Source organism: Artibeus jamaicensis, unplaced genomic scaffold (genome assembly GCF_021234435.1).
Source record: "Artibeus jamaicensis isolate MK-2021 breed Jamaican fruit bat unplaced genomic scaffold, CSHL_Jam_final contig_387, whole genome shotgun sequence".
Classification (NCBI taxonomy): Eukaryota; Metazoa; Chordata; class Mammalia; order Chiroptera; family Phyllostomidae; genus Artibeus; species Artibeus jamaicensis.
This window is the reverse complement of record NW_026521812.1, coordinates 6977698-7004590: the sequence shown is the minus strand read 5'-3', so window position 1 is coordinate 7004590 and position 26893 is coordinate 6977698. Positions and strand designations below refer to the sequence as shown.

The 26893-nt window shown below is 39.1% G+C and overlaps 1 protein-coding gene across 4 annotated transcripts in view; it reads right to left on the bottom strand.

The window, feature by feature from the left end:
* Positions 1-16841: 16841 nt before the first annotated feature.
* ARHGAP18 (Rho GTPase activating protein 18) overlaps positions 16842-26893 on the bottom strand; it is a 120347-nt gene continuing 110295 nt past the window's right edge. For 3 of the 4 annotated variants that reach the window (XM_037147894.2, XM_037147896.2, XM_053664834.1), the window contains 4 exons: positions 23335-23459; positions 20644-20705; positions 20011-20271; positions 18232-18320 (listed from right to left, as the gene is read on the bottom strand). In XM_037147894.2, the coding sequence (XP_037003789.2) occupies positions 20045-20271; positions 20644-20705; positions 23335-23459 (414 nt within the window). In that variant the 3' untranslated portion in view covers positions 18232-18320; positions 20011-20044. Of the gene's footprint in view, positions 18321-20010; positions 20272-20643; positions 20706-23334; positions 23460-26893 lie in introns of all 4 variants that reach the window. The other variant, XM_037147895.2, reaches the window with a different exon arrangement.

Sequence of the window (26893 nt, the reverse complement as noted above, 5' to 3'; positions counted from 1 at the left end):
CATCAGAAAATCCTATCTGTTCTACCTTCAGAAGACAACCAGAGTTGCATTTTGCTTTTGAATTTCTGCCCTTCCATGAACAGCAGCGTGTGCTGTGACGCATGCCCGGCCCTTCCTCCTGACAGTTTCTCTCCCTCAACTTGGGTATTTTCAAAATAAGAAAAAAAGAGAGAGCTAATGAATAGCAGGGCATGGTGTGGGTGTGAAACTCTAATTGCATCTTAGGATATGTTTGTTTTCAAGGAAGTTATGGTTAGAAATACAAGTGCTTAACAGGAAGTAAAATTAGAAGCAATGTAAGACTCGAGTGCTTACAGTGTGCAGGGTCTAATCTATCACATTCGGTGCTTAATGAGCGCTCGTTGGCAGAAATAGTACTATCTTACATTTCTTTCGTGATTCGCCATGTGCACAGTGTTGTTATATGCATCTGGTTCAACGTATTCTCTCTTTACAACCATCCTATCATCAAGTTAATCCAGAAATCCTGGTGGACAGAGATAAGCTTTGCATCTCCAATGGCTGGTGCAGGGCCTGGCACCATGGCTGCCCAGGAAGTGTTTGTTGAATGGATCAACTTACTGATGTAGGCTGATTGTCCTCATTTTATACATGACAAAAATAAAACTCAAATGACTTGCTCAATGTACTCAAACCAATAATCAGCAGCAGGGTGTCTTCTAATGCCCAAATCAATGCCCTCACAAATACTAGATCTGAAGCTTCTTAAGACTTGGTTTCCTGTTTCTTATAATAGAACAAACTTTTGTAGAAATTTTGATTGCATACCATTATCACTTTCCACTATCTTCTGACCTAACCAAAATATCACTTTTTTATTATTTTTCAGACACAGATAAACTTAGGAAAAAGAATGAATTAGGTATAGACTCCTTGGTGACTACAAGTGCCATAAACTACCCGTTTAATGCTTTCAGGAATATCCTGCTTTGTCTACATGGGGACTGTTGATTATGCTACACCAACAGCATTCTCCCTTGGATAGGGCAGAAAGCAGATAACACTCAGTTTAATGCTTTCTGAGATTGTAAATGTCCCCCAGCAGAAGCCCGTTTCTTTCACTGTTCTCTATGATGGTTATTCCTGAGTTACACTATCACCAAACTCTCTGGCATCTCTTATTTTTTTTTTTTACATAAAAGCATCTAATATACACCTAGTTACTGTCTTGAAGTATATTTTTATCTCCATTTACATGTGTATCTTATTAATAAATATTATTTTCATATCCCTACTTCCTTTCAGAGTCATACTTTAATGCTTTCTACATATTGGGTTCCCAACCAGCAGGAGTAGCTTATCTTTCCTGTCCCTTTTGCTCCCCAAAGCCTCCCCCTTTCCTTCATCCTCATAAAGCCAAACTTTTCACCCATGGCAGCAAATAATCAAGTTAGAAATCTACCCACCTGCCAACTTGCTTATAACAATAATGGTACCACTTATTTCTAGTACTATCTTCTCTTCTCAGCAATACTCAGAAACGTATCCAAGGATTCTCAGATATTGTTTTTAATTTTCTTTAAGGTATTTTCATGGAACAGACTGCATAAAACATAAGAGAGAAGAAGTACACAACTTTTGCACAAAATGAAGCATTAAGACCTTTAGCAAACCTCATTTTAGTGAGCTGGGGTACACAACTAGTCTTCTTCAATGGCTGTTACAACATGCTTTCCAATTTCAGCCAATGTCAATGCAGCATGGAACAATCAAGGAATTATGTCCTGTATGCCAAATAATCTATGCAAGAGGCAATCATGCAAGAACTAAGAGAGATGTTCCTAAAAGAAATTTATAGCAGCTTAGTTTTCTTTAGATGATATTCTCTATGACCTTTTATGGCTTGTTGATGGCTACTAGAAACCATTTCCAACAAGCTCAGAAAATGTTCTTTACCCTCTTTCTTACCTTGAAATGACATTTAAAAAAAAACTAATAAATTGAAAGGTTTCTATGTACTATGTATCTTTAAAAATTAGAAAAAGAACTAGGGGTTCTGTCCTGACCAGTGTGGCTCAGTTGCTGGGGCATCATCCCTCAAGGTGAAGGGTCACTGGTGGTTCCCAGTCAGGGCACATGCCTGGGTTGCAGTTTGGTGCCAGTCTGAGTGCCTGCGTGAGGCAACCATTCAACTTTTCCCTCTTGCTTCTATGGTCCTGTCCCTCTCTCTTTCCCTCTCTCTAAAAATAAATGGATAAAGTCTTGGGGGAAAAAAAAACTGGGGGTGCTAAGTTTGAGCCAAGTCAAAAATCTGGTTGATGACCTTGGGTAAATTGCTTTGCTGTTTTGAGCCTAAATTTCCTCCTCTATAAATGAGAATAACAGTATCCGCTTCCTAAAACTAAAATAAATGAAAGTTTATATGAAAACACTTCATAAAATATAAAGTGCCAGACTCTTGGTAAAGGCCATCATCCAACTCCAGCAAAAGATTAGAGCAGAAGGACAACCTGTCAGATGAGGTGCGAGACGACAAAGTGTGCACTGGGGGGTTTCATTCCCCAAACCACAAAATTCTCCTTGTTTCAAGTCACTGTTCTCATTTTTTTTTTACTTCTCAAAGAATAGATATCTTCAGTGACAATGTGTAGAGATTAATGGGGCCCTGGAAAATGATACTACGGTTCTAAATATAGGAAAAATACACAAATACTGATATTTAAGTGGACTCATTGCATTGCATTTTTGTTAGAATTAACTAGTAAGAGAACCCCAAAATTGATATATAACTATCTTTTCTTGTAGAGAATGAATATCTCCCTCTATGTAAAAATAGACAACTAAATTTCTAAGGCAAAATATTTTCTTTCTATACATGTTGCAATCATTTGAAATTCAGACTTTCTGATCACCACTTATTTTTTGTACTCTAACCACCCCCTGGGGAAGCCTCTGGACTCCCCCATCCTGCCTCCATCACCTATGTTTTTCTTTTGCATCATCATTTAAAAAGCTAATACATGCTGTCAAATCCCAAACAATATCTCCAGCCCTGACTTCTCTTGATGGACAGACATTAATATCTGACTGCCACTCATCACTTCCACTTGGATATCTAGCATGACGCAGACTGACCATTCCCCAGACTGAACTCCCAATCTTTGCCCTAAGTCCCACTTACTCATGGTGTTCTCCATGCTTGTTAATGGCTGCTCCATCCTCCCTTTGATTACACAAAAATCTTGGAGTTGCATTTCCACATTCAGTCTTTCAGGAAATCTTGTTGGCCCCACCTTTCATAATAAATCCAGAATCTGAGTACCTCTCACCAGTCCCACAGCTGCCATTTTGGTTGGAGCTCACAGTGTCTCCTGCCTGGGTTATCGTAACAGCCTTCTCACTGGTCTCTCTGTGTCCATCCTTGTATCCCTCATCCCCACCCTCAACTCTGAACTTATTTTCGAAACAGCAACAGAGTGATTCTTTTAAAACCTGCATCAGTGCACCCTATAGTTCTGTTCAAAAGCTCCAAGACTAACCCATTTTATTCAAAGAAAACTCTTACATGACCTGGCTCTACCATCATCTCTCTGACCTCACTATGCTACTACTCTACTCTAGGTCACTCTGCCATAGCCACACTGACCTTCTTACTATTCCAGGAACATATCGGGCACATTCCCTTCTTAGGGCCTTTGTTCATGTTTGTCTGACTGCCTGGTGAGTGCCCATCTCTAAGTCCATATATCTAACACCTTTACATGGCTCCTTTTCTCAATGAGGTCCACACTAACCACCTGATTTAAAATCACAGTTCTCCTCCTATTCTTTTATTTTCTCTCTAAATGCATAGTACTTGTAACTCCAATGTGATATTTATTGTTTATTTTCTGTCTCCCTCTATTAGAGTATAAAGACCCAGAGGGCAATATGCTGAGGAGAGTGCCTGACACTCAGTATATAATTGTTGAATGAATGACTTCAGTCTCTCAGTCATGTAGAATCCTAAAAGTATGGTATATTAGTTTTCTATGCTACTTTAACAAATCACTACAAACTTAGTGGTGCAAAACAACCCAGAAGTATTCTCTTAAAGTTCTAGAGGTCAGATGTCTAAAATCTAAGTGTCAGTAGGGCCATGTGTTTTCTTGAGGCTTTAGGAAGAATCTGTTTCCTTGCCATTTTTAGCTTCTGGAGGTTACCGATATTCCTTGGCTTGTAGCCTCTTCCTTCAGTCACTCCCACCTCTTGCTTCTGTGCTCACCTCTTCTACTTGCCATGTGATTATATTAGACCAACTCAGATAATCTAAAATGATCTTCTAGTCAAGATCTTGAACTTAATCACATCTGCAAAGTTCTTTTTGCTATATAAAGTAACAATCCTGTTCCCAGGGATGAGGGTCTGGACATCACTGGGGGCCCTAACTCAGCCCACAACGTGTGGGAAACAGCTTTATGGGCTGAGAATATGAAGCATAGCATAACTAAGCATAACTAAGCAACAGCTGAAGAGATGTGAATGAAATTTGTATTTGTCAGTAAACAAGCCACAATAAGGAATAGTCAAATCGGAGATCAAATTTAGTCAGATAACTTGGGAGAAAGACAGTACAATATTTATTAGGCATATACTAGACAAAGAGAGAACCAGTAGAATTGGGTTAGAAGAGTTTTGAGCAAAGAGTTAAGCTATAAGGCTGAGAATTTAATTGGGGGTGAGACACGGCAATTCTCCTAAGCCATAGTAAAGATTTTGGACTTGGTTCTAAAGGAAATTGGAAACTACTGAGGAAATGTACATGGGGAAATGGCCTAATCAGATTTACATTTTAAAACATATCTCTCTTGCAGTAAAGTCAAAGAAGAATGGGAGAGCAAGAGGATATGTGAAAAGACCAGTTAGAAAAGTGATGCAGTACTCTAGATGGCAGTGGCTCCCACTGAGCCTAGTTTCCTCTCTGTAAAATGAAGATCATATCGTTATCAACCTCACCTGGCTATTGTAATGATTGGACAGGAATATACATAAAGCATCGTGTTGGGCATGTAAACTCGGCTGGTTACCGGTGTTGTGACTCTGAGTCAGACTCAGCTCTCCATTCCTAACAGAAAACTACAGAGACACTGCTTAAAAGGAAATAAGGTGTTGCTCATATCTAACACAAGGTATTTAAAAACCAGTAAAACAGTAACACGAGCACAGTGGGATAAAGAGCAGGCCTCTACATGGTCTGACGGGGTCAAGAAGACATGTCTGGCAATACCTCCTGCTAAAGGAGATGAGAGATGACCAGCAGCTCAGAGAGAACTTTGGGTCCCGGATTTCAACGACAGTGAAAGAAGGAGAAACAAAATCACCATGGGCGCTTTTGGCTGGTAAAAACTAAATATTATAAAAATGAAGAACGTGGAGTCTTCTCAGAAGTGTTGTTCTTAGTGTCACCAACAGGCATGGACTTGGGCATGACAAGAGAGTTCAAGTCCTGACTCTCTCGCTTAGTGGGTTTGTCTCTGGAAGTCATGTCAACTTTCAAAGTCTCAGCTACTCTTTCTAAAAATTGAGATAAATATAAAATGCCTCACAGGTGGGTCAGAATTGCATGAGAAAATGCCTATAAAGTGCTAACAGTGCATGGAGTAGAGTGAGAATCCAAATGGTTGTTATTGTTATTATGAATGTTATCCATTGCAGTAGCCTTTTTCTATGCCCAGTACATTTCAAGGAACTGCAAATAGCATCCTGAAAGGTAAGGGAGGCAGAAAAGAGGCCAGCAAGGAAGCAGCACAGGGAACGTCAGGGTCAGTGCCCACTCACCTCTAGCAAACGCAGGACATGCTTGCCTGTGGTTCCAGCAAGGATTACACTGTGTTAGCAAACAGCAGACGAAGAGCGGGCAGGGGAAGATGTAGGCAGGAGCCAAGCAGAGAGAGAATGACAATATCGACACGCCAAGAGAAGCTCATCTCCTGGAGTGCCTGGCTCACTGTCCCCAGGAATTCGACAGCAGACAAGGAAGGAGAAGATAAATGAGAACACTGGCTGCCCTCTCAGGGCTGCAGCTGCCCGCGCTGTGAAAACACAGCCACATTAACCATCCCTAAATGAAAGGCGGTAAGAAGCTCCATGCAGCCTCCTCCAGCGGGCATTGTCAGAAGATGAAAAAGAACCACTTAAAAATAACAAGATGGCTTTGTCAACAAATAAAATTCCAAAGACAATCTTATTAGATATTATCAAGACTAAGAGAGCCCATGTTTCTGAGCTTTCTAACAGATTTGGACTGCCAAGTTTTATAAGTTACATATGGTTAGGGGGGAAGGGAAAAGAGATAATCTAATTTTCCAAAGCCAAGGGGGTAAGTGCAAGTCAAGAATAAGAAAAGGAAGGGATGTCAACATGACTGAGCCTGGCTGACATCTTCCCTTTTGATGCCTTGTGAATTCAGGCAAAGATGAGTGCATTTCATTCTATGGAAGAGAAGTACTTTGGTTTCATCTTAGCAAATACATTAGAGCAGGCACTCGGAATGGCTGTCATAAGATGAATTTAGAAGTTTTTAGAACTAAGAAGTATTAGATGTTTTTGGCAGAATAGATATGATTGATTACGTGTCACTTTCATACAAAAAAAAAAGAGTTCAGTGGCTCCCCATTGCCTACCAATTACAAGTTCCTTGCCCTAATTTTGGAAAAGCTTCTCTTTCTCTGCTTCATCCAAATGACTGAATACAATCCCTACTGGGTGGAGAGACTACCAAAGGGATGCTCAGTCTAAATTCTAAATTCTGAGGAAAAACTGACTGTTTTCAATTCAGTTGTCCACTTTTGGTCCAATTAGACAGGGCAAGTCAGACACCTCAAACATGCCTTAGGGAAGAGAAATTGTGCATTTGGTAGGGGTCCCAAAGGGTGGGAAGCCTACCTTTCCCTTCACTTTCTCTCCTATTCCCTTCACTCCACCACATTAGAGGTGGACCACCGCTTCCTCCTCTGGGTGACCTCATAGTGGAATGCCCTCTCTCTATAGATCTACCTAGTGCAAAAAGACCAGATGCACCTTTCAAGGACCAGGTTGGGACCTGGTCAAAATACAAGCTTAGGCTCTAAGATCTTAAATCACATTTTACTGTGGTAAGCTTAAAGGACATGGATCCTAGTAAAGATTGCAAGATGACATGTGGTTGGTGGCATGCTGGTTTCTTACCAGAAACATGTATGCCTATTGGCATATATATCATGGAAGCCTGGTCCTGGGGTATTTTAAAATCTTTTAATCAGCCACTCATTTTGAAATCATAGCATTACCTTAAAAGATCACCAGTATCATGCTGTTGTATTAGTCCCAAAGTACATATTGACTAAGCCTCTTGCATATAGTCACAGAATGACAACTAGCTATGAGTGGTCACTCATCTGCAGAACTGCAGGGCCTCTTGAGGTGCTGAGCATGACAGGCTGACCTGCCACGCAGACCCGACTCGGCAGCATCTAGTGAAGACACTTCTTCATTCAAGTGATACAATAGCTCCCTCTTATCCCCAGAGCATTTTCGGTTTTATCTTCTGGATTAGGTCCAAAGCATCATGACACACTGTGAGTGGCATGCGCTTTGTCGTTGGTGTGAACCCTGGCACAGCCTCTTAACTGACCTAGTGGAGGAAGCTTCTCACTGGTAAAACAGGGATAAAAGTATCGGCCTCTTACATGAGGTGCAGAAATTGAATGGTAGTGTGTATGAAGCACATAGCACACTGCCTGGTACAACGTAACTACCCAGTAACTCTGTTATCATCATTCAAATCTAATAAAGCTAATAACATCATTATTACTTCTTAAGAAAATAGTCTATATCTTACTGCTCTTTGAGTACACTGCATATACTAAGTATGAGAATAATGAGTGAATTAAGTAGAAAAATGGCCACTCCAGGGTAATACCTCCAGCCACCTAGCCCAGAGTCCCATCTAATGTAATGACACAGACATCTCACATGACAACTTTAAACGTGACAAAGATATCAGCCTCTTTTAGCTAATTATGCCTCTGTTGTGGCTAGCCTTGCCTATCTTCTTTGAATCATTTGAGAACTCTACCTAAATTAAATGCTTGAAAACTCTAGGTGTTTATGAACCACAAACATTCACCAAGTGTCTGCCATGGCCAATTACTGCATTAAACACTGAACATGCCAGATGAGAAGAAAACAGACTGTTCTTGATATGCTGACAGTCTTATTGCTGGACGCACTATGTACTTCAACACTTAGTTTAATGTTCACTTCACAGTCACAAACCCACAATTTACACAGCTTAATCATTTGTAATGATCTCACCCCTCAATATTAACATTCTCAAGCTGAAGAATCTTGATCTTCTCCAAATGACAGAATTCTTCACACTGCAAGCCCTACTCTGAACTCGCTCTGGTTCCACTAAAGCGGCATTATCACCCCTGCCATCCTCATGACTGATACTCACACGGTGATGCATACAACTTACAAGTGTGTTTACACAGATTATCTCATTTACTGTATCCACACTTCACAGAGGGGTTGGTTTACCATCGCTCCATGGAGTATAGTTTCTGTTGGGTTAGTATTTCCTCTGATAAGCCTAGATGCTCAGTGTGCTTTTGGCCAGAATAGGTCACTGGTTCTTTTTCTTCATGGAACAACCAACATAGCATCGGATTGCATGTCTACTTTAAGTGCAGATCCAGGGTAATACATTTTATGTTTTATATTGGAATTAACATTTCTCTCCAATCCTTGGCTTTGTACTCACCATGGGCTTACCAGCCAAGGAGGCCATCTGCTACCTTTGTACCCATTCAGTGATTTGCAAGTCTTCTTACACTTGATATCAAATACCAAAGGGTCCTCATTCTAAAAGAGTTGTATATTGTCCTAGAACTGAAAGGCCTTATTTTTATTTTTGACTAATTTTTAGCCACCAACCATATAAGATTCTGGAATCTTAGTCATTGCATTTCTCTACATAGAGAAGTTTATTTTTCTCGTTCTTTATTATTGTGACAATAGGTAGTTCCCTAACCAAATGATTGAGACAGTTCTGTAAAATATGCACTTAGCTATATCTTGTACTTAGATATACATTGGCATAAAAGTTTTGGAAACCACTTCTCCACATCAAATACCTGTACCAGTTTTCCTCCACCCAAATGTCTCTTCACCCTCACCTGGGATGCTTTTCAGTTGATAGAAACTGGTGCAGTACAAAACCAGGTCTGCAGTGAAAGACCACACTCCTTCTGATGGCTCAGTAATCGTTTTCTGGTATACTTCCCAGAAATTGGCAAAATGGATCACTATAACAGCTGGGTAACAAATCCATGCATGTGTCAGATTGCTTCAAATTGTTAGCTCTCAACAATTATGAAGAAGGACCTAGGGGGCAGATCACCACAAACAATTCTGATGGTAGATCATTGTGATTTGGGATATGTCATGAACTTTAAAGTAGTTAAAAACTAGGTCACCGCTATAACTAAGATTTAAAATTCCTATTACATTTGTATGTATATGTATACATATATATATATATATAGATATAGATATAGATATTTGAAAAATAGAAGTAGGTCTGATGCTAAATATATTAGGAATGGGTAAGATCTATCCATTCATAGTAAAACTAAGGAAAAAAAACCCTAAAAACTCTATTCTCATTAAGAATCCCATTATCAATAAAGTCAAACTCTGCTATTTATTAACTTTACCAAAATTTGTGATATATTTTTGTTGTTTGATCACCTATTACTTCAATACATACACTTAATGTATTGCAGTAAAAATGTAATTTATTTGTACCATTAAATATTACTTTAGGGTAAATTTCTAAGGAGGAAGCACAATGGAAGTAGGTGTTCAAGAAAGAAAGAAGCAATGTAAAATCTCTTGTTGTTAATTAAGAATCCTCACACATTTAAAAAAATATAATAGCTCTATTATATTAAATCACTATAGTATTAATATTCCAATTGAAGTAAAGTATCAACCTGTCCTTTGCAATATTTAAACTTATAATGAAAAATTTTAGAATTAAATTAAAAATTATGCCAGGTGATATACAGTGCATAAAATCATTTTAGAGGGTATACAGGTGAAAAAAATGAAAACAATATTTAGATAGCACTTTAATGCACTCTGTTTACTTAGCAGTAATTAGGATTTGGAAACAAAGCATATAACACTTGTCTGAAATCTCGTTCAGCACAGCACCATATTTTTTAACATATATAATAACTATTCCTCTGGTTTTGCTGTATAGATTACAGTGGGCAAAGCAATGAAAGACTCATTCCATGTAGAAATGCAGAACAGCAGTGAGAGATGCAGTAGCATCTTGCAACCAAGGGTATTTTTCTTTAAAAATCTGCTAACATGGAATAAACTTTAATATCTCAGTGTTATCAGACCCCTTAACACTAACTTCCAAACAAGCTTATTTTAAAATAAGTAGTCTTAAACTTAAGAAACAGTCTTAAATTTAAAAATTACAAAAATAAAACTTATGATCTCTCTTCAGGGATTGGCAAAATTCTTGGGAGATTTTTCACCTTTAGCATGGTCAATTTCCTTCAGAAATTATCCAATTATTTTGAGTAATATTTTTGATAACAGAACAAGAGACTCTTGAAAGAGCTAAATCTAGACATTCAGGTAATATCAAATATTAGAAATTATATATGAAAGCTATTTTATGATCAAGTTCCCTCTCTGGAGAATATCAAAGAAAAAAAACTTTGATAAACCTTATTCCTATTGCCCCTCCCCAACAAACGTTCATAGCTTCTAACCCCTATCCACATTCCGGCCAACTGCAATCAGCTTCTGTTCCCATCAATCCAAAACAACCTGCTCTCAGAAGGTCAGCCCTGAACTCGTAAACTTCAGCTCCAGCGGTTTCCACTCAATCTTCATCTGGTTTACTTTTCTCATTATTTGGCATAGTTGACCATTTCCTCCACTAAGCCTATCTTTCCTGGCACTGAGGATTTTTACTCTGCTGACACTACTCCTATGGTGTGAATTGCTCCTTCCAACAATCTCTTTCTTTGTGTATTCCTTAAGTGAAAGGACACACCTCAAAATTGCCCTTAGCCCTCTTTCATCCATATACTCTCAGGGGACCACCCCTGTGCCCCAGTGGCTTTAATGATCACCTCCATGCAAATATTTCAACGTACCTTTCAAAGCTCTATTACCTACAGAGGTCTAATTTCTAACTGTTCAGGCTCTTTACACACCTCATGCCCAACACATCCTCATTTCCCCCTTCGACACCCATAATATGCCCCTTTCTCTGTCTCAATCCCTTTACCCCAAACCAGGGCTTTCTCTGTTCTCTTAGGGGGTCTTTAATGTCTCCCTCATTCATTTCTTACATTCACGATAACTGTCACACAAGTCCTTTTGACCCCAACTCTGCAATATCAGTATAACCCACACTCACTCATTTTCATTGCCATAGGCCTAGTTCTGAGTTTCATCCTTTCCAGCCTGGTCCGATCTATGGTATCTTAACTGGGCTTCCAGCTTAAATATCACTGCCTCCTTAACAATTATCCAATTAAGGCTGCCCTTTCTCAATGCTCCAGTAAGTTGTACCTATTCTGCTCCCTCAAATCAGAGTCCATTTGCTGTGAATACATTCCCTATCACCACCTTGTATCAATGCTGGTGACAAATCTGAATCTAATTGCCTCTGGGAATGCATAATAGGATTGATTTTTATCACCATAATCTAAACTACAGTGTAGCACACAGCAAACACTTAAATGTTTGGAAAGACACAGGAAAAAAGGGAAGAAAGTGAGATAAATGGATAGCCTTGTTTCTTTTTGAACCTTTAAAGTATGTCTATCACAGCAACATTTTCTTAAGGTATTACTGAGTAATGCCTAATAATTTCTTAGCAATCAAGAATGTTAATTTCTTCTTCCTCTTTAACATGAAGACAAGGATGAGAATGGAAATGCACTTCCTTAAATGTTTCAAGATTCCTTGACAAAAGACAATACATAATCTCTCAATAGTTTATTCTTCTTTTAAAAAAATGTATTTTTTTAGAGAGAGGGGACGGCAGAGAGAAAAAGAGGAAGAAAAACATTGATGTGAGAAACATTGGTTGCCTCTGGTCCTGACCAGGGATCATACCTGCAACCAGGACATGTGCCCTGACTGGGAATAGAACCAGTGCCCTTCCGCTTTGCCAGATGATACCCAACCAGCTGAGCCACACCAGTCAGGGCTCAATAGTTCATTCTTTGAGTCCCCAGTAGGATTCTTTTTTGCCAAATACAAACTGGGTACTAAAAGCAACCAAAACTAAGATGCTCCAAGATTTCTCCCATTGAAATGAGAGTTTTAAAGGCACAGGTAATGATTAAATCATTTCCTTTTTGCTTTTGTAAGAAGGCTACTGTCAGATGACAGAAAATTTTAACTGATTGACTTATTCAGAATTGGACCACTCTCTGTAACTCTGCTTATGAAGTTCACTGTGGCCCCGAAATGGGACTTAAGTCAGAGATTACACGAAAGCCCTCAATTTGTAAAGGTTATAGGAGATGCAACAAGAGACAGAACTGAGCTCCCGCAGTGCAACGGGAGGTGGGCATCAAACGAGGAGCAAAACAACAAAGAGTGAGGCTGCTCTCGCTGAAGCTTATCTGAGCGCCATTGGCTGAGAAATCAAGACTTCAAATCTCAAGATAAAAAGCTTGCTGGTGATAAAGCGGGTCTGCATTGGCTTTGGTTGGAAATATCATAGAAGCAGTACTTTCCTTGCAACTAATCTGCTTCTCTCATACAGCATTGCAGCTACATGTGAAAATAATTCATGAAATCCTTCAAAGAAGTTCTCATGTTTCATACAAAACCCTTTCTACCGGAGCCAAGTTGCCCCACTGACTACTTTAGGTCAGACGTAAAAAAAGATGCTGGATACCAAGTCCAGACTCTAAGAGGTGAGGCCAATTGAAATGGAAGGAAAATTTTTATTGCTCTATTTATTAAATACAACATTAAAAAAATTACTCACCCAGAAAAAAGCAAGACAGTGACGTGGGACCTGGGTCAGCAGGCACCTCCAGCCCCAACGGAAAATGCCCCGATGATTCCAAGAGTGAAAAAGATACCCAGCATGGAAAGTACACTGGGTAGGAGTTTGTTTTCTTCCCGAGCCTTTGGGTCGGGGCTGCAGGGGGAGAACTCTGTCCCTTGTGCCAGTTTGTTTGCCTTCACTGATCTAAACCATATTTAAAGTTGAGTTGATGTCACTTGAAATAGAGAAAAAGTGTTCTGGAATTATTTCCGTATCCTTGACAGTATCACAGACACCCTGAGGAAGTTACTAACACCGACCTCCAGGTGGAAAAGTACTGTAACAGGCCAGGAGAATTGATAATCCTGAGTGAGACAGAGATAACATTGAAACCACCGGTGATACTGATCATAACCCCAGTTATAAAAATACTGAAGTTTACTGAATACTTACCAACAGGAAAATATATGCCTGAGCCCTTTATATCAATTAATTCTAGTAAGCTTCTAAGGAATAAATTTTCTGTTAATTCTCATTATACAAAGTAGAAAATGAGGTATAAGTAAGCCATGTAGGTCACATTGGTTAACCCAGGTAGTCTAGCACAGTGTCTATGTTTCTTCTTAAAATCTCATTTAACTGAATGAAATTGAAAAACTGCTTGAACCCAGCATTCAAGGCCCTCAATACACCTCCTACTTCTGCCTGTTAGTATCCCATTTATTTGCACCTTTGTGTAGCAGAAGAACTTCCTTGTAAGAGTTGTCCATACTCACAGTCTTTGATTTTTTTTCCTTCCCACTCTCTCAGCCCTGCTGAAATCAGTCTTTCATCCTTATCACTTTACCTAAACTGCTCATCAAGGTCAACAATGACCTCCACAGAGACAACGCCAGGGTCAATTTCTCTGCTTTAGCTCACTGGAGCTGTAATTAATATCTGACATTACATCGCTCTTTCCCCCTTGACAGCCTTTCTTCATGTGGCTCTGGTACCTCACAATCTCTTGGTTTTCTCCATGATCCCCTCTCTCAGTCGCCTTGCTGGTCCCTTCTTGTCTTTCTAACTTCCTGGGCCGAGTAGCTCTAGGGCTCGCCTCTTGGTGATTGTCTTTATCGTATCCACATGGACTCACTCTCTTGGTGATGTCACAGAAGCTCGTGGTTAAAGTTAATGGTCCGTTACATGTCAGTAACTCCACCCAGACCTCTCTCCACACTTCTGCACAGATAACTGTCTACTCCACATTGTCACTTAGATGTCCAATAGGCACCTCAAACTCAACATCCTAAATCCCTCCTTCCTCCGAGTACCTGCATTACTTTCACCTTTCTTGTTTCTGTTGTTAAAAACTCTATCCTTCCAATTGCTCATATCAAATATCTTATGGTCATTCTCCATTAAAACTGCGTTCTCTTTCTCTTATACCAGGAGACTGGTATGTTCTCCCTTTAAAAATATAACCAGAGTCTGCCACTTCTCATTACTCCACAGCTACTGTCCTCACCAACAGTATTCTGCCCCACTCTCAAAAATGTTCTAATTTGAATAAATTATAGCACCTAATACACAGCTCTCTGTGGTCACACCCCCATTGCCACCCTTGTGATCTCTTGGACCTCATCTATTACTTTCACTGGCCCTCACTCCACCAATGATGTTGGTCTCCTTGCTAATCTTTGGTAAGCCAGGTACACACCTGCCCTGGGGCCTTTGCAACTAGTTTTTCCTGTGTCTGGAACGCTCTTCTCCCAGCCATCCATGTGGCAAGTTCTTCGGCTCCTTCAAGTCTTTGATCAGTTGTTATATATTCAACGAGATCTTATTTACTGTTGCATTAAGCCTATATCCATCCTCTCTTTGTCCCATTTACTTTGCTCATCTTTTGAAAAAAAATATTTTACTTATTTATTTTTAGAGAGAGGGGAGCAAGAGAGAAAAAGAGGGAGAGAAACATTGATCAGCTGCCTCTTGCGCACCCCACAACCAGGGACCTGGTCCGATGCCCCGACTAGGAACCGATCCATTGTCCTTTTGGCTTGAGGGGTGATGGTCCTCAACCCAAATAGGGCTCATCTTTGTTGTTGTTGTTGTTCCATTGTACTTATATCCTTTCAACATACAAATAATTTTATTTACTGATTAGTCCATTTTATTTAATTCATGATTGTCTCCCTCCACTAGGCTCTAAGCTCTACGACAACAGGGCTATTTTGCTCACTGATGCACTTCAAGGGCTCCCCATGCCTGACACATATATGTTGGTGACCAGTAAATATTTGTTGAATGAAAAAAACAAACGTGTGTATACTAAAACACAGACAGAGGTCATTATGTCCTTCTTAGACACCCCTTTTCACCTTCCTGGTGCAGTCTTTTCTCATTATGAGACTTCTGCTTGAAACAGACATTGCCAAAATGTCTAATTCCAGCTCAGAAAAATCTCTTCTCCTTCTCCATTCCGCAGGTTAAGGATCAAAGCACCCTAATAGACTGGATGTAGAAACTCTGAAATGAATTATTACTTACAATTTAAAAAATCAGGGATCAAAACGATAGGTCTGTGGTGTTCTTGCCTAACTGACTTGCAGATGCCTTCACTGAGTCTGAACCACTTAGCTTTGAACTCAAGTTCACTTTCAAAGCTTCTCAGTTCAACTGCAGAGGAATCCCTGACCAATACTGCCACCTACTGATCAATAGGTAAGAAATCAGGACAATGAGGTTGAAAGTGCAACCCAGTTTAAAGAAAAGTAGGAAAAGACAATGATGAAAAAAATCCCAGGAAGTCAGAAAATAAACTGCTTTTCCCAAAGAGTGCTAACAAGGAGCTTACACTGAATTCTACAGCAGCAGTAAACAAATACTGTGAAATCATAAAGAATTACAAAAGCCCCTTTCAAAAAGAAGCAGCATCTCTGAAAACTTAATAGGGCAACTGGTTTCTGTAAATAGTCTCTCCACTTTCACCAGCAACTCCCTTGAAAGTTAGAATGTTTGAGACTCAACGAAAATACACTTGTCATTTTTATTTTCCTTCACACACAAACAAATCGAAACTAATCTATCCTGAGATTTAAAATTTATGAGAAAAAAAATTGCAGAAAAGGCATTTAAGTTAATTCCAGAGCATTTACATATGAGGCTCTACATGTTCAAGTTTATCCTCTTTATAAATGTGGGTTAGACATCTATGCTCATTATTTAAATTCTATATCGTTCGATGTCACTGAACATGGGTCATGAGTTCTAAAAAAAAACTCAAAATAAAATAACATTTTCATATTTATTTACCAAGATCTGGGACTTTTTTTTATTATCAAAAGCCCAACCCTCCCCTACTCCCCCATGGGTAATAAATGTGGTGAAAATTAGTTAGCAAATACTTTAGGAAACCATTTACCTAAATCATTATATTTACTACTCTCTTTTTTGAAGATGTATACCTGAACTGTTTTAAGCACTTGATTTTGCCTTTATATTGTTCATTGTTTTCATTAAATTAAACCATAAAAAGAATTTGCTGACTGAGAAATTAATATATATTGTCAAAATCAGAAACAGAATACAGTGTGTTTTGAAAAATCCTAAAGAACAGAAACTTGCTAAGAAACAAATTAAAGAAGCAAACAAGTTTCTATCTCCCACATGTCTTCCCACTTTAAAAATTACCCAGGAACACTAGAAGCAATTAAAGAGTAGAAGTAGCTTTTAACAAAAACAAAAATAGCCCATTAGTACACTCATGAACACAAAGGATGAAAAGTAATAATTCCAAGAGAAGATAATTTAGAAAAAATGCATTTAATTATAAAAAAATTAAATAAAAAGCAATGGCACAAATCACCAAAATGTTAAATGATCATATCCACAGGCCGGTGTTGTAATATATGCTAAAAGTTTATGATCATTCCATTAACAGAATTTTCCCTAATTAGAAAGACATCAAGAGCTTCCAAGAATGTATAATTTTTCCTAAAGCACTACTGAAAGTATCACAAACACAGTTTGTGTGGCATTCATTTACATCACCTTTTATTTACTACACTCTAACCTCATAAAATATTGAACATGTTTCTCTCACTTTATTCCTCTTATTTACAGTACAAAGGCTCATCTCTTGTCACAGTATGGTTTGTGCATTAAAATCCCTGGGAATAGTACTTTCCGCGGCATTTTAATAAATTTACTCTGATCATTGAAAATAAGTATGCAAACAAAACCTTGTCCATATGACTGTATCATGCCCAGAAGAATAATTCTTCCTGCAGACTTACTCATGAGTTAAAAAAAAATCCCTTTCTGTAGAATATATTCTCAACCATTACTGGATTAGACTCTTATGCATATTTATCTTGCTAGTATGACAATAGGTGAAGCCAGCTACGACTTTTTAAATTTCATGTAGAAGAGGGCAGCATACATGGAGCGATTGGGCTTTCGCTCTCTTATTATCCATAATCCAGTTACTCCACATGGATATATTTTATTTATTCTTAGTATACAAGTCTTTAATGGTTCAGTAATAACTGGCAGTTTCTGACAGTTCTATCTTCTTGATAGTGGATACAGTTCTGTGCACATATGTCAGATGAACTGAAAAAATGCAAATCACTTCGTACAATACAGCAGGGAGAAGCGGAATGTTATTGTTTGAACAAATGATTCAAAGAGATGAATATTCAGCATTCAGTAGTCACAGGAATACTGTTGAATTTGGGCTGTTTTAAGATGTACTATCTTCACAACTTTGCCATACCTAGTATTTGTTATCATTTTAGTTAAAAAGCAAGCCTAATTGGGGGAATGCAGATGTGAGGAGGAAAGGGAAAAAGGCATATATTACTGTATATATGATTTTACAAAACAAAGCAAAAGGGAAAAGGGTATATTTCATATATATATATGTATAAAAACTATCACATCTGGGTACATTTGACAGAGCATATGAAAACAGCCTACAAGCTAATTAAACCACTTTCTCCTCTCTCCAGAGATAATTATTCTCTAATAATATTAATAATAACAGCACAATTCTGGCAGCAGCACAAATCTATAACTTCTTAAGGTTTGAGAGTGTCACTATCCATGGTTGGGTACATTCGAATAATAAGAGTCCTGCTGTTTCTTTTCTTTACACCGGTGGCCCAGCCAACATTACTAAGGAAGTCCTGGTGGTTATCTGCAGCCTAAGGCTTCTACGACGGCTTGGACTTTATCACCCACTCGGCCTGCGGATTGAGCTGGTACAAGTCCTCCATGTAAGTGTCATCATCGAGGCAGCGCTCCCCTAGGAGAGACGTGTTGCATTAGTTTAATACGGTGGGCAACTGCGATGCACTTTGAAACCTAAGCCTAAGTCTTAGACTCAGATGTTTTCCATTCTTTTTTTTTTAATTTTTTATTTTTTTATTGATTATGCTGTTACAGTTGTTCTATTCCCCCTTTATTCCCCTCCACCCTACCCCTCATCCCCACCATTACCCCCCCTTTAGTTTATGACCATGTGTCTCAAGTCCTTTAGATTCTATATTTCCCATGCTATTCTTGCCCCCCCCCATCTATTTTCTATCTACTGTCTATGCTACTTATTTTCTGTACCTTCTCCCCCCTTCTCCTCCTCCCACTCCCCTGTTGCTAACCCTCCTTGAGATCAACGCTCCAACATCCGAATTATAGGGGTACCAGAAGGGGGAAAGGCACAGCCACCAGTGGAAAACTTATTTGAACAAATAATAAAGGAGAATTTCCCCAATCTGGCAAAGGAAATAGACTTCCAGGAAATCCAGGAAGCTCAGAGAGTACCAAAGAAGTTGGACCCAAGAAGGAACACACCAAGGCACATCGTGATTACATTAGCCAAGATTAAAATGAAGGAGAGAATCCTAGAAGCAGCAAGAGCTAAGGGGACAGTCACCTACAAAGGAGTCCCCATCAGACTGTCAGCGGATTTCTCAAAAGAGACCTTACAGGCAAGAAGGGGCTGGAAAGAGGTATTCCAAGTCATGAAAACTAAAGACCTACATCCAAGATTGCTCTATCCAGCAAAACTTTCATTTAAAATGGAAGGACAGATAAGGTGCTTCTCAGATAAGATCAAATTCAAGGAGTTCATCATCACCAAGCCCTTATTATATGAAATGTTAAAGGGACTTATCTAAGAAAAAGAAGTTAAAGAAACATGAACAGTGAAAGGACAACAAACCCACAGTTATTAACAACCACACCTAAAACGAAAGCAAACTAAAAGGACAGCTAGATCAGGAGTGTTTTCCATTCTTTGTTATCTCCAGTGATAGTATAAAATGTGGCCAAAAATATTGGAGAAGTCACTCTTGTAGTCTTTCTATGCATGCACAAGTTTCACATTAATTTAGAGAGTTGAAAATACTTTGTTATAGGTTTTTAAAGGGCTCCTTAAAGGCATATTCCCCTTTATTAAAGTGGCAACTGTTTTGAATCCATTCCTAACAAAGAAATCATACTGAACTCCCAAAATCTAGGAGGAAAATATAAAATCAAATATATTAACATTTAAATAATCTGTACTAATAAAGTTAACAATTCCAGGTTTCTAATGGAGTGGTAGTTTTTAAATTTAAAAAATGAGTCCACATTTCAGCATTCAACTTTTAATATTTTCTAACATTTTTAAGTCTCAGAAAAACTTCTGCAAAACTTACTGCAAAATGCTTTCAATTAAAATTTTGAAATGAACACAATTTTGTTTATTCATTAACAATCTTGCTCTTACCATATGAGAGTCCAAAATGGGGAAAAGTCTATTTTAAAATTTAATACAGATGTGAATATAACAAATGGGCAAGTAAAATATAAGACATGGTCAAAATTAATCCATTTATCTTATTTCTATTTTCTAAATTACCAATGTGTGTATATGTGTGTGTACACTATTCAGTAGGCAATCAACAATGGCAAAAAATAACTTCTGCTTTCACTAAGAAAATATAGTACTGTACCATAATAAAAGTGTTATCTTGGTCTTAAATAAGCTCAGCTACTTCCTTTATTAAAATGTGGCATAAGGCCCTGGCTGGGGTGGCTCAGTGGATTGAGTGCTGGCCTGTGAAGCGAGAGGTCACCAGTTCGATTCCTGGTCAGGGCATATGCCTGGGTTGCAGGCAAGGTCCCCAGTTGGGGGCGTGCAAGAGGCAACTGATCAATGTATCTCTCACACATCAATATTTCTCTGCCTCTCTTTCTCTCTCCCTTCTTCCACTCTAAAAATAAATAAATAAAATCTGTTAAAAATTTGTCCGAGAAAACTGTCATTATTTTAAAGAAACATGATAAAAGCATATAAAAATTTTTTTGAAAAACTTCATTAACCATTCTAGAAATTGTATCTATTTTAGGGACCTTGCCTTGGCTGAAACTCAACATAGCTGGGAATTTGCACATAACAAATTTGTACAGAACAAACAGATCTGAGGAGGAAGGCCACACCACTAGACAAATCTACAATACTCATCAATTCTCTGCAGTGGGCTATACTTTTCTACTAATGCCCCTCTCCCCTAGTAGATATAAATAATAGTCATTGGCAGTGTCAAATCGGCACACGAAGTATAAAGAGAAAAACACACGCTTACCAATATTTCCTCCAATTTCATACAAAAAAACTTCCCCTTTCTTGAGAGTCTGGGCAATCCCACTATCGGGGACAAAACAAACAGATTAGTTATATCATCAAACAGCTTGCAAGTACATCACTCTAATGTGCTTGGGGAATTCTAGCTTGTACAGAAAATTCATAACTTAGACATGCTGTAATTATCTACACATTTGTATTTTCCCATCTGTTAAATGTGCCTAATAGGTAATAAAAATGTCACACCTGTAAATGAAAATAAACTGTCATATATCTGAAGTCGAAATTATAAATTAATATTTTAATGTGTAAAATCAAAAGAAAAATAACATTTTAGTTGCCAATAAAATTACTAATACAATTATCTACTAGCATAGAGGCCAAAAAGGTCTTCATGAAACTATGAAAAGAAATGTTTGTGCCTTAATTTTCTCAATACATTTATTCGATGAGCATTCAGCACGGTTTGCTGTGCTGACAACCCCACTGGTGTGCAAGGTGGTGCGAAGAACTGGGTGTGGTTCAGACGTCCGTGTCGGCTGTCCAAATGTGTGAGGTGTATGCACTCAAAGTAGAAGCAAATACTCATTATGAAGACTTTGCAAGTAGGGTGTATTTACAGGTTTGAACTCATCAATAAAATAAACTCTTCCAGCCATTAGATTCAAACAATAAAATTTGGTAAAATCCAGTGGTTTTCAAAATTCTTTGTATACTAATTACCTGAGAAATCTGCTAAAAATTCAGTTCCAGAGTTCTGGAAATTCTAACTTAACATGTCTAAGTGAAGCCCTAGCGTCTTTTTAAACGCTCTGTAGGGGGTTCCGATGCATGGGAAAGAGTTTGTGAACCGTTGATATAAGGCCCTGAAGACACATTCCCTGGAACTGAGAAGAGAAAACCAAGCCTGACTTTTATCCAAACTGTTATGAAAAATGTGGTATGATAGAAGCATCCCTAACCAACCATGTAATGACTACTGCTGTCCTTTGGTACTGTAAGTATTAAAGTCACAACTGAGAATATTGTACAACTTCATTGTCACATCTTATATTATCTGCAAGTAGAGGAACGAAAGTACTAACTAAATAGAGCACCTGGGCCCTGAAAGTAAACGTTGTGTAAATAGCAGGTCCAGCCTGGAAGAGTGGCCTCCATCTGAAGTCTGGCCACAACCTCAGGGCCACATTCTGGTGGGAAGATGGCAACAGCCAGTATCTACTAAGTCATGGCAGGGAGTAGAACAGAAGCTGATCGACTTCATTTTAGACCAGGGACCCTTTGGGGAGCAAAGACATCTGAGAAATTCCAACTGTTCCCAGGACTTAATCCTGAAAAATTCCAACTGCCCCTGAACTTTATCCACTAAAATTCCATCTACTCCCAGACTCTGCATCACGGATCTCCAGATCCGTGATGACCTCTAGAACCCCTGACCAAGCTGGAGAGTGGTTAAGGGCCATCTGTGAAGACAGACACCATGGACCTAGAATTCAGCCCCACCACCTATGAAATGTGTGACCTTGGAAAATCTCTGTTTTCTTATCAGTAAAACAGAAGTACTGTGAGGGCTTACTTCTGAGTGTCATTGAGAGGGGAGTTAATGCTGGCTCACTGAAAGCCCAGATGTCACCCATGTGCCTCTCTTTTATTTCATCTCCATCTGTTCATGGCATAGTCTCATCTCTTCTCCCAAATTATGAACCCTGAGGGGAGATACTTTAACATAACACCCCTTGCAACATCTAGCAGAGGGCCTTAAATGGAACAGAGACTGTATACTGTAGACTGGTGATACTGTACTAAAATTGGAGAGGTTTGGAAGAAAATTGCACCAGGGCCCCTAAATGTTAAAATGAGGAGATAAAACTCTGGAAGGCTAAAACAGAGTATTTGTAAGCCAAGATGGCAATGCCCCTGATTTCCCAGACTTTATAAAAATTTAGATTACCTCATTTCAGTGATCAGAAATGGGGGGATATTAAATATAACTTTAGCTAAAAATAAGAATTCAAAGGCTAAACACTGAAAACCCAGTACACTTGTTTGAACCTTTAAAATTCAAGAAAAAATATTGCAAATGCCTCAGAAAGTGTAAGCTCTAACATCATCAGAGGGATGCCAAAGGCTTTCAAAAGACTCCTCCTGCCCCCACCCCAGAATGGAGCGGAAGGCAGGCACCCCTACTGGGGGCACTGTGTTTTGTCTTAGAGACTTCAGGGCTCGAGGGACTGGTTATCCTCCCTTAATCTTTTACACCTTCTATGTTTAAATGTAAGCCTTTTTTATTCATTATGTGTTATAGGAATAGTTGTATTGTTTATTTGTTCATTTTAATCCCAATGTACCCTAATTAGTGATTATCCTAACACGCAGTGATTAACCTCTAATCAATAGACTCTAAAAAGACTCCTGGGCGGCCTCAGGTGCCGGGCCCACCGCAGGCCCAGGCCCGGGAAGGGACACTCAGGCATCCCGCATGAAACATGCTCAACTTGAACATGAACTGCATCAAATGAACTCAACTCATTCCAACAGTCTAATTATTAAATCTGCTCTCTTTTCTGCGAAAAGACAACAATTGTATGCATTTCACACCACCCATAGCTAAGGGGGAAAAAAAGGAGGAAGGAGGGAGGGAGAGAATAAGTGACTTATACCATGAAATAATTAAAACAAAACAGGCCTCTACCTTTCTTGGCTGAGAAACCTGGCAAGTACATCACTGGCTTTTAGTTCTTCAGTTAGCTGTATTGCCATGGAAACTTTCGAAAGATGGGGAGCTTGCACTCGAATCACTCCCTGAGGAACGTCAGCCTGCAAAGCAATAATGACACTGGAACAAAGCTGGCAGCAGCTGGAACGTGGGACTCTGCACAATGCATTATATGGTAAGTGTGCTTAACTGCTACACATTTTACTTCACTACATAAAAACCTTAACTACTGTATAATGCAATTTGCTAAATTACATCAAACCTCAAATATCCTCTTAATGGTGATAGGGGAACTTTATAATGCCTGTGCAGTAATGCTTAATTATTTTTAAAGATGTAAAGAATGACAGCAATAACCATTACTGCCATATTAAGTGCTGATTTTGGAGTATTATCTACGAGAGGGTGCTTCTTCATGTAGCAATTTATGAAATTAAATCAGAAAAGTTATTTTGTGTGTTATTTCAAGGTATGCATTTTTAAAATCTTCCTGCACATTTACAAAATTTGACAAAAAATTTTGTCCCTGGGAATATTTTTTTGAAAAGAAGAAAGAAACATACTGTTCTAATACATTTGTACTGTGTTTGGTCCTCGCTTGCCTAATGAGCTTACCCTGTAAATACACACTTTAAATTTAGGATAATCAATTCTAAATCCTTTGCCAATGGATATTAAGAACATTATATGGATTTAGAGGGATAGCAAGGAAATATTTTGAGGATTGTGAAAACAAAATATCAGCTGTGGCATTTGAAATATTAGGCTTATCTAATTCCTAATCATCCTGCTAAAATAAATACTAATTTATTCTTTATAACCAATATGTCTTAGACTCTAGAACAGCATGAACAAATGTTTAAAGATAATACCTTACACATTACAAATACCCTGTTTAACAAACTTAAATTTATTAAGCATCCTCTAAGTACCAGTCACTGGGCTAGATCTACTTCTCTAGTAGATAAATAAGACACAAATCCTTTCTTGAACACTATTATTTTAGGGCTCACAATATCTTTTTTAAATGTACTCGGTCTCACATTGCTTTTTTTTTCTTTTTTAAACATAAAGCATGGAATAACCCAGGGGGAATTAACATAATTTCAAAGTTCAACAACAAAAAATTGGTTTTAGAATTAGGCTGTATAAAAATGTAGGTGTCTCCCAAAGACTTAAAACTGCTTCTCAGTAACATCTGAAATGTATAGTGTGGGAATAAGAAAAGAAGCTGTACAGCACAAAAATGTACAAGGGAGCGTGGGGTTGTCTACGACTCGCCCCCACCCCCTGCCAGGGCTGCACACACCTGTTACACTTGCAGAGAGATTGTGGGGGGCCTGGTGCCAAACCCGGAAACCCTGACTGGACAAAGACAAAGCGTTTGTTGACATCCACTCACTATCCTCTGGGTGAGGTACTGCGTTTCTAGTGTCCTTGTCTCACGGCTCTCCCTGGGGGTTTTGTGCCCAACCTGATCCCCAGAAGATGTCTCAGTCCTAACCAGTAGGCAGATCCCCCACCTTCTGCTTCACCCCTTCCTCCCAGCCTGGGCCCCTGGCGTGGTTTGCTGACTTCCAATTCCTGAGGCATGTATTGTAGCACGGCCCACCTAGTCTAGTCTCTGACCTTCACCTTGCTTCCAGAATACACGTCTAATTTACCTTTTTCTTCAATTCTGTGACGGATTTTATTTTCATTTGTAACATTTTTGAAAATGAGCTGTTTCTTACAATGGATGAGGCATTTCACATGGGAGTGTCGTTACCTTTTTCTATCAAAGCAGTTGTTACATTGATGTTGTATTTTAAAACTCAGGGATTACGTTCCATGCACCTCTCCCTGGGGTTTCCGCTCTCACTTATGTCCTGCTGGCCTGGCCTCCACTGTGTGTTTCCTCAGAGGACATGGAAAACAATGAGCTGGGCCTGACCACTCGAATGCTGGAGTGCAAATCGTAATGGCAACAATTGAAGCGCAGAATCTGTGTCCATAAACCTAATCCACCTTGTCTATTCTGTTAAAGGAAACAAATATTGGTGTTTTGGATCCTGATTGCCTATTACTATCATAAAGTGCCTGGAATAGCAGGTAGGGTTTGCAGACAGTCAGCTTCTCTGCTTGAGTCATAGGGCCCAATATTCTTATATGTAGGTTTCCCTGGTGAAACAATATTGACAAACATTATTCTAACAGCCATATCTTATCCAACCCTAAAATATCAGAAAGACAGCAAATAAATGAGTTATAAGAGCAAAAATGACCTGGAAAAATAGCATATTATCATTGAGAGGCCAGGAGAGTAAGGCAACCTCACTCTCCTCCCTGCCTTTATTCCCACCACTCTGTGGGGCACATTCTATGTTTGAATAACAAAAAAGGCCAGTCAAAATTCACTATAAACACCATGATTTCCTATCTTTATGTATGCTCTATTTCACTTCTGAAATGCCCCACTATAAATTTTCTAGGCCCAGCTCAAATACCTCAAACTCTGTGGAACCTTCCACAATCCGCAGGGTCAAAGGAAATTCCTTCTTCCACTGAAATGTGCACTGAATCTATTTTATAATGCAGACCCTAATATAGGACACCAGCAATTCTAGTCACATGCCAATGTCTGAGTCACATTTGTAGCTACCTATCAATGTTTACTGATTAAATGAATCCTTCAAAAATATTTCTCACCAAAATTGATATACTAATAATAGTACAATTTCTCTAAAATAGAATAAAGTATAACAATGTGTATTTCCTTAATAGTTAAAAAATAGTTTTAGGAACATTGTCTAGAAGAACACCAGTTTCCTCTATTGACCACATGGTATTCCCTCTACTCCTGAGGACAGGAAGGAAAAGAGAGTGGAAAAAGGGGACTAAAGAAGGGAGGGGATAATAATATTGGAGAGGATGAAGGGGTGCCAAGTGTATAAGGGACACGTGGACAAAGTCAAAGTGGGGGTAGGGTCAGGGGTGGCAGGTAGGGATGGCTGGTATGGGGGGAGGTAGTAAGGGGGAATGGAGACAACTGTACTTGAACAACAGTGAAAAAAAGAGAAAAAAACAAAGCTGCCAGAGGTAATGCAGGCAGCCCTGCAGGGAGCCACCAGCATTAGCATGCCTCTGCTTCCAGATGCAGGCCCCTTTCCCCAGGACATCTCGTGAACCGCTGCAGGCCTCTGATACTAATACAACCACAGCCTACACTTTCTCTGTGAGCTCAGGGGTCATCCTTCGCAGAGTAAGGCTGTGCTTTCTTATAACACGCAGCCCTAAGGTCAGTGTGGTATCAGGGTTGCCCCCCAAAACAACACAGCTAACACAGGAATCCAGAGCCTTTCTGATCATTAGAGTTGGGAAGGAAGAGGTCCTGACACCAGTTTCCAAGGGCATCCGGAGTTCCTGTGTGTGGGTGAAATGTTAAATGGCTGCCATGTTACAGCTTTGGACTACAGACAGGGAGTGGCATCTCTACAGGCTCCTTATGGCTGAGAAATTAAACATTTCTCACGCCTTCTCCTCAGTGACCAGGGAT